At 41.8% G+C, this 8,740-nt stretch overlaps 1 protein-coding gene across 1 annotated transcript in view; it reads right to left on the reverse strand.

Moving 5' to 3' along the window:
* Window positions 1-1,607: 1,607 nt before the first annotated feature.
* LOC306780111 (uncharacterized protein) overlaps window positions 1,608-8,740 on the reverse strand; it is a 12,077-nt gene continuing 4,944 nt past the window's right edge. The window contains exons 8-12 of the mRNA XM_079272319.1: window positions 8,396-8,501; window positions 7,821-7,967; window positions 6,562-6,622; window positions 5,511-5,674; window positions 1,608-3,585 (exon numbers count right to left, since the gene is read on the reverse strand). Coding sequence (XP_079128445.1) covers window positions 3,553-3,585; window positions 5,511-5,674; window positions 6,562-6,622; window positions 7,821-7,967; window positions 8,396-8,501 — 511 coding nt within the window. The 3' untranslated portion in view covers window positions 1,608-3,552. The remainder of the gene's footprint in view (window positions 3,586-5,510; window positions 5,675-6,561; window positions 6,623-7,820; window positions 7,968-8,395; window positions 8,502-8,740) is intronic.

Raw genomic sequence — 8,740 nt, forward strand, 5'->3', positions numbered from 1 at the left:
TAAACGGAGAATGCAGCTCCACACTTCACTCTTGACCTTGTAAACAAACCGTTGCAGTTGATGCAACAATCTCCCCTCAAGCTCAACTTCCTGTTGTGTATGACCATCCACAGGTTGTTGTTTCTCCTGCTGTGAGCAGCTCCTGGGTTTCCTTTGTGCGTTGCATTGTGGTCCATCAACAGCGCACTCAAACACAAGGGGATCTGCATATGGAAATATTTGACCCGATCGGATGTTGTGTTTCCAGTGTGAAGACACGGCTAAAATGATGCAATAATTAGTTTAGTTTATGACCAATAACACGAGACGTTCCCGTCTACGGTGAAGACAAATTCCATCAACCAACAAACAGAAACTATGAATTCCCATCCTCAGGAAGTTTACTTTGTGCGAGTGGTCGCATGGAGACGTTCTGTCCGAAGAAATAAGAGGTAAGACGAAGACAACACAGGATCACGTTAGGGGAGGTCGATGTGGGAGAGGAGGTGTGATGCAAGAAGGGGAGAAAAGGGAGGCGGTTGGGTGGAGGGAGCACAGTGAGACTCCATGGTGGAGAGTAAAGGGTGAGCGAGAGCAGAATGGCCTGCAGCTCTGTTTCAGGCTGTTGGGTATAGCAGCAAGAAAGCGTTTAAATGAGTTATGAGCATCTGTATGCAGCCAGTGGGGGAGGGGTAAATATGCAGGGTGAGTTGGTGGGGTTGGAAGGGTATGATACAACACTGATTTCTAGCACTAGTTAGCCTTTCATTGTTCAAGAATTGGGTGAGTCAGTGAGCTTAATTTGGGTACAAAATATGAAAGACAGGGTTGTTTTCTAAATACTACATACTTAGACACAAAACGACTACAGAGAGACACAAATTACTACAGAAAGCTACAAAACAACCACAAAGAGACTCAAAACAACTACAAAGACACACAAAAAGACCACAAGGAGACACAAAATCACGACAGAGACACAAAACAACTACAAAGAGACAAAATTACTACAAAGAGACACCAAACGACGACAGTCAAAAACGACAACGAAGAGACACAAATGACTACAAAGAGACAGAATTACAACAAAGAGACACAAAATAACCACAAAGAGACTAAAAAGGACCACAAAGACACAAAATAACCTCAAAGAAAGTTGTCCTAGAATTGTACTTCAGTTTTGCTACTGAAATGATTCAGACACATGAAAGATGCCGACAGCCGGAGGACTGTGCCGCTCCACTGCTGATATTTAGGCTGAACAGTGACATTTAAAGCGCACGCCCTGAATTAAAAAAAAATGTAATTATTTACAAGGGAGAGTGCAGATTAATTAAAACTTCAGTTTCAGCCCCAGTGTAAATGTGCCAGAGTTAGCTAGAGAGCTAATTAAAAAAAAACTGAAATTAGCTTGACAGCTTTAACTAGACAGCATATCTTGTGTGTTGTGTTGGTAAAAGTTGTTTTAAATTTTTTTTTAAAGAGATTGGAGCAGTTTGTTCATGTTTATGTTTAACTGGACACGACATGTTATCTAAAAATGTTCCTGGGAGTTATTCAATGTGTTTTTGAAGCAATAAATAAGCTGAAAGACAATGTTTACTAAAACCCAGAAGTTTATTGAGCTCTTTAAGTTGAAAAAATACACACATTGATACAGATTTGTGATGACAACCAATACCCACCACCAAAAAACTGTAATAATTCAAAATCGAATGGAAGAATCTCATTGATGTTTGTGGAGGGAACCAGTGATGATGCAAATACATCATCCCTGCAGCGCTCTGTTTGTATTTAGAAATACATACTGTGGCTTAAACTACGACACTTCTCTGTGCAGAGCAGCTCTGCTCGAGCTTTAACAATCATCAAAACATCACATGATTTATAACGAGACACAAAATAGTGACGCCTTAAAAGTTGAATCACATATTTTTCAGCTTTGAAAATAGAAAATACAAACAGGAAGCAGAATCCCAAACCGGTCTGTTTACATTAAAATAACTATAAAACTATAAAAACCTTTAGCTAAACTAAACTATGATATCCTTACTACACAAAACAAGCATTTAAGTGATCAATTGCATTTTCAAATTATATAATCCCCAACATTGTGAATATTTAAGATACAGTAAATAAACTAAATTGTGTCTCTCGTTCACGAGTGAATAAATTCTTGGATACTTATTTATATATGCACACATACATACATACACATCAGATCTAGAAATACTAGAGATGTTCCCATAATATTTTTTTACTTCCCAATACCGATAACGGAACCTGTGCATCAGCTGATAAAGAGGACTGATTTTACACCAGTGTTAAAAATAAAAACAACAAACTAATCAGGTCATAATTCCCTCTAATATCTATTTTATATTGCTGTGAAAACACCTCCACCGAACAACTGTTATTTTCCTTAACCCAGTACTCATATTTACTGAACAGAGCTTCAACGCATCATAATGTAGCTCAACGCAACCTCCGTTAGCGTTAGCTTCTAGCTCCGTTATCCCCTGGCTGCTAACAACGTTTTTAACGAGTGACTTTTTTTTTACCTGCAATGATTACACTTGTGTCTTGGTGTCCTCATATTGTATTTTATATATTGTTGTTGTATTTGTTTGTTGTTGTTTTTGTGTTTTTTGATACGATATGGACTCATGAGTCTGAAATAAAAGTTGATTAACAGCTAACGCTAACTAGCTCTCCTGACAATTTCACCACGGATTTTCTTGTTGTGTAAAACAAAAGCTTGAGAATGTGCTAAAAGAGAAACCAAAGCTCCCTGCACATGACAGGCTAAACACTGTGCCAAATGAAACTGTATTCACTCCCCAACACTGTAAAATACTCACTAAAATACTCAATGTCCTCTAGTACTAAAGTCCTATAAAATATCTGACATGTATATTTTATTGCTGCAAATCAAGTTGAACCCCAGCAGGAAGGGAAATGTCTTACAATCATTACCACATATCAATCAACCGGTTCTTCATACATACTTATTAAGAAGCCTTTGTTGTTGGAATGACAATTTTGGAATATACTTTAAACAGTGGTGAACTTAAAACTGTAGCACTACTGCTGTAATATTACAATATCACCTGAAACTACGTTTTAGGTCACTCCCTTCCCACTGGATTAGTTTTGTATTTTGGGAACAGGCTTTAAAAAACAACCCTACTGGACCCTAAAACTGGCACAAAACAGCCGATGGCGTAGCTAAATGTATTCTCATAGGATTTTAACATCTTGATCTCCACGGACATACTTACTGAGGACAACTTGTTACTCAAATGTAACAAACAATGGAAGTTTCACAGAAACCAGCTAATGGGCATCTAAGGTTTCTGTGCAGGTTTCAAATAAATAGCTGATTGCAAGTCAGGTATTTATACCGAACACAAAACCTCAGATGCTTTACATAAACAGGTCAGAACTCGAGCTCAGAGAGAAAAGGAGACTATAATAACTATGGTCTCTCTCCATTTGAATTCAAGCCTGACGCAACTCAGAACATTACTGTCGGGTCTCCAAGAAGCCCTGCCGGGCCGAAGTGCCGGGGGGTCAACCAGGTCTAGGTTGCATACACTGGCTCCCCTGAAGGAGAGAGGAAAAATGAGTCAGTCATCAAAAGTCAGTCAAAAATATGAGTGTCTCAAAAATATGAGTGGCAATACATATTACTCTAGAAGCAAAACCTGTATCGGTGTAAATATCATTGGAAGAGCGAGTCGAGGTTTCTTTTAATTTCAGGGCAACAACAGCTGTATATATATGAACAGCTCTCTCCCAAACCTAAAGTCTAGAGTGCTAAAACTCTCAATTTGTTACAATAAATTGGGAAAGATGTCAAATGGAATAAACATTTTCTGTTCTGAGCTCGGGAGGGCGCGGCTGGCTAGTGCTAGCTTGTCCGTCCCCAGAGCTGCCTAGTTAGCCAGCTAGCTAGCTAGCCAACTAGCCAGCCTTTAAATGACTAAAGTGTCTTGCTTCATCCACACACTCTTGTCACAGTGTAGGAAAGCACATTGCTATCACCAGAAGTGGCAATTGGCGTAATTAGCAAGCTAGCTAATTAGCCAGCCGTCCACTGGTTAGCTTGCTGGTTCCGCCACGCCTTTAGTGCTGCATTGGTTGCAGAGGGTGAGCCAAACAGCGAGCCAGCTCTTCATCTCTTAATAGTTTAGCGTCACCGCGATGTAGCAGCCGTGACGGCTGAGTAGGTTCGCATAAGACTAAGCTAAACTATTAGAAACATTTTCTCTCCATCTCTGAAACGTTTCGCTGATATCGTAGCTGGCTAGAATCACAGTTTTATCATCTCTAAATGTTAGCAATATCGATTCTGGCTCCCAGTAACACAACAAGATGAATCGGGATTGGCAACAGTCGGTTCTTTGTTTTGCCTCCAGCTACACCGTGAGCTAATCATGGCGTCAGCTGTAAAAGGGTCTATAACATATTGGAGATCTTAATTAAGCTGGTAAGTGCAATGGAAACTAGTTAATCCCAATCTTTTGGGGAATTCGGTTGTTTGAACCGGCGTTCAACGCTTGCAGACGCAGCTCCATGCTGTCAAACAGGGCTCAACCTTCAGTTTAAGCTGTCCTTTGTAAACTGTACTTCAGCAAATATTATCATAAAGATCTAAGTAAACTGTAGCTGAGGCGGACAGGAATTCAGTCATGTTTCATAAGTATCTTTTCACGGGATCGTTGGGCAAATACAACTGTTGACTTGTGGTGACTAGTTATGATCTCATGGCGTCCTATTGTTATCAAGACGTCTCACTCTTGAGTCAAGTGTTCCAGCGGAGGAGGTATTTCAGTCCCTGAGGCCATGCTGCGAGCTTCGCGATGTCAGCAAGCACATGCAACAATAAACCAATCAAGCCAAGTAAAACGCCTCGGGCCTTTGAGTTCATCACCTTCTTAATTATCTGAATTCTTCTGGAACACTTTAAAAGCATACCGGCATGCTTCAGTAGTCAACCACAGCATACGCCACAAGGGAACAGGGAGGCGCCGGGCTCATCGGTTTGCAAATAGACATTCTGTACATTTTTTTTAAATTTACCAAGCTTTGAATTGACATTGACTCATGAGTTCATGCTCCTCAGGATGTGCTGCCCCGCCAAAAACCTGAACAACACGAATGCACTATCCGTCTTCAGCGCTGTTTAATCACTTCAAATGTCTCCCGGCTACAACTGTTATTGGCGAGCAGTCAGAAAACAGAGCTGCTGCTGAAGAGTCATGAACAGAGGACGTTTGTGGCTGCCTCGTGAACTTCTGTGAAAAGTGAGCAGCTTTCCTGAGATGTGATCACGTCTCGTTCACTGTCATTTTCTCCAAATGGTACGTTGACGGTAGCTCCCATGTTGGACGATCATCTCTCTTGAATAGCACTTGGTTCCCATTTCATTAAAGTAATAATTAATAATGTGACAGTTGTGATTTGGGGCTTTTTGTTTTGCACGTAAAAGGACAAAATGAAATCCTATCTGTTACAGAGTGTCATACCATGGTATGAAGGAAGCTGCCCATCTGCAGCAGACACTCCAGGGTCTCCATGATCTGCTCTTGGCGGAGCGTGTAGAGTCTGGTCTGATTTGGGAATTTACTGCTTTCCAGCTTACGTACGGTGGCTTTCAGAGCCAAAGAAGCACACTGGAGGACACAAATTCCTGAGAACACAAACATTTGAAGGATTAGACTTCCCTGGAGCAAAGCAATGTCCTGCTGTGGTTGTATTTGAGACACCTAAACAACAGAACCAATATGGCTATATCCTGGATATCTTCAGCCCTTTCTGAAGGGGAACTGAGTCCGTTATCTACGCTCTCTTTAAAGTCAACACAAAGTCATTTGACCTCATAGAAGAAGGGAGCTGCTGGTCTCCTGCTGCTTCCATCGGTTAGTTAGTTTCTGTTGTGTGACTTTTGTGTTTCAAAGGGTTTGTTCAGATTCACCAAAGTCACGCAATAACACGTCTAACCACACCTACACTGTAAACAATCGAGACATATTCTAGACAGAGTCTGTCAGTGCAGAGTTTCAACTCTTTCACTGCACTCAGATGCTGGATGTCTGACACTGTTAACTTAATGGCATGATCATTTTGCTACCAATACTGATTATGGCAAACATGCTTTATTGTCAATTTGTGACAATAAAGTGATGGTACTGTAATTGTCTTTAGTAGGAATGATTTGGTGATTTTATATGCAGATGACAGCCCTCTCTTCATGGCCTCTAAACGTTGGAACACCTTAACTTGTTTTGTTTGAACAGCTATCTTGTTAATATTTTCAAATCTCATTTTGAAACACATCTTCATAGCGTGGCGTTATTGCACCTATTTTGTCTCCAACTTATTTTTCAGCCTCTTCTCTATTGTAATGTTCTAAATGTGTTTTCATTTTTATTATTAATTACCATCTTATGCATCTTAATGTGTAACCACTTATCCTCCTTTCTCTACTCGTTCAAGTCACTTTTGGAAAAGAGTTTTATAAATGTAATCACTAATATTCCTTAGAACCTCAAGGATTTGAAAGGTTGTAATACTTACCAGAGTTATCAGTGGCTTCAACGTCAACATACACACCCTCCATCATCTTGTTTTTCAGAACCTAAAAGAGAACACACACACACACACACACACACACAGGTTAACGATAGAAGTTCACACACACAAGTATTAGCAAATGTTCCAAAATGACTTTCTCTCATTTGCTTTAAAAACATTTCTCTGGTGTTGGTATTAGAGTACAGAGACGCTCCGCCACAAACACTGAAACAGAAGAACAAAGCCGTCCAGAGGTGAACTCAGCGAGAGGAGCTGGAACAGTGTCGGCAGCAGTTCATTTACAGTCTGCAACTTGGTCTACATGCAGATTCTTTCACGCATGCTCAGACGGATCTAAAGCACAAGTTATTGTTATTTACAGTAATATTAATGAAATTATATTTATACCAAAATAGTAATATAAATAAATAAATAAATTGTATATCTCATGATTTATTGGGAGAAGCCGAACAACTCTCTGTAAAGTCAGACGTTCATCAACTCAATGTAGCTCAACTGGAACGTCTGATAACCACAGGAACCAGGAGGCTGGTCTGGTGTCAACGAGAACAATGTTTTTGTGGTTTGTAGAGGTTGCACGCGGTTTTATTAAGTCACACCCACGCTTTGGCAATGTGCTGAATTAAAAGTAAACAAAGGCTGTTAACAGTGCTTTAAAAGTGAACACCTGCAACAGTAGGTAACCGTGTGGAGAAACACTGAAGCACAACGGCCCACGGTTACCCACGACGCCATCTTCAGCGCCACAACATCAACGACACCTTGTCCACAGCTAGTCTCACTAAACCGTCTAACTCCGTCTGAGCAAGTTAATCATTAATAACCTCCAACATGGCTGAGCGCCCACACGCATGAAGAACATGTTGGTCTGGCTCAATGGAAGCCACATGTGTAGCGCCCAACGAGTTCTGACAAATAGCGTCATTAAGGGTAAGTCTGGTCCGATATGAGAGTAATGCGTGTGAAGTGATAAGGAAAGGAGATAACAGTCGATGTTTGGACTAATTGTTCTCAAATATCAGACAGAAGGGACTACAAGATGAACTTCAGAGCCAACGCTACATTAACAATTGAACTCGTCGGCGCAGTATTGTGACTGAAGAGGCCATTAACATTCTGCTCTCCGCTTCAAACCCTGGAACACAACGACGAGGTGTCTGAACTACGACTAACAGCAGAGAGCCCCCCCCCCCCGACTCAGTCCAATCATTGCAGACAAACAACGAGAGAACAGCTCTGACCTCCAGGACTCGGATGTAGCCTCTCTCAGCACTGAGGTGGAGGCAGGTCTTCCCCGAGGTGTTCGTCTCGTTGACGTTGGCCCCGAAAAGGATCAGATCCGCCACCATCTGGTGGTGGTTGTGCTTTGCTGCATGGAGGAGGGCGGTCTGCAAACAGAAGTTCCACCGGTGACGTAACGTACAAAACGCCGTCGACGCTATCCTGCTAGCGCCACTGGAGCTAGCACCACTGGAGCTAGCTCACTGGAGCTAGCGCCACTGGAGCTAGCGCCACTGGAGCTAGCTCACTGGAGCTAGCTCACTGGAGCTAGCACCACTGGAGCTAGCACCACTGGAGCTAGCACCACTGGAGCTAGCTCAGTAATAAATAAAAAAGACAGAACTAGCGTACGATGTCATGTGATATTGAGAAGACATGCTGGATGTGTAAAATCGATTTGTTTATCGAGGGGGTCAAAGCGCTAAACAAGTAGAAGTTAATTTGCCATTTAAAAAGAAGCTGTGCCAGAGTCTCAAATCATGTGCCCTCCATCCATCACGGTTATCCTGAAGTGAGCAATGTGTTTGTACTGTACCATTCCATCAGCGTCTTTGAGGTCCAGGCTGTTGAGGGCGGCCATCCTTATGGCGATGGCGAAGCCCAGCGCTCTCTTCCCAATACACGCCACCCGATGGAGAGGTCTGGAGGGACCAGAAAAGCAGACAGATTTAGACTTCACACTAAAAGGCAGTGCTGGGTGGTCTGACGGTATTTTTTAAGATTCTGGTGGTTTCACGGTATGGTTTTTTTTCCTTGACTGTGTTGTTACATAGGTTGATAGTGGCTCACTCTACTGTCAGGAGGACATAGAATATAAACACGTGTTAATGTCATCATGTTTAAAGGCTTTGCTTACTGTAGCGCGTGCTCGTTTGTTCCT

The sequence above is a fragment of the Melanostigma gelatinosum genome (genome assembly GCF_949748355.1).
Source record: "Melanostigma gelatinosum genome assembly, chromosome: 7".
In the NCBI taxonomy this organism is placed as follows: Eukaryota; Metazoa; Chordata; class Actinopteri; order Perciformes; family Zoarcidae; genus Melanostigma; species Melanostigma gelatinosum.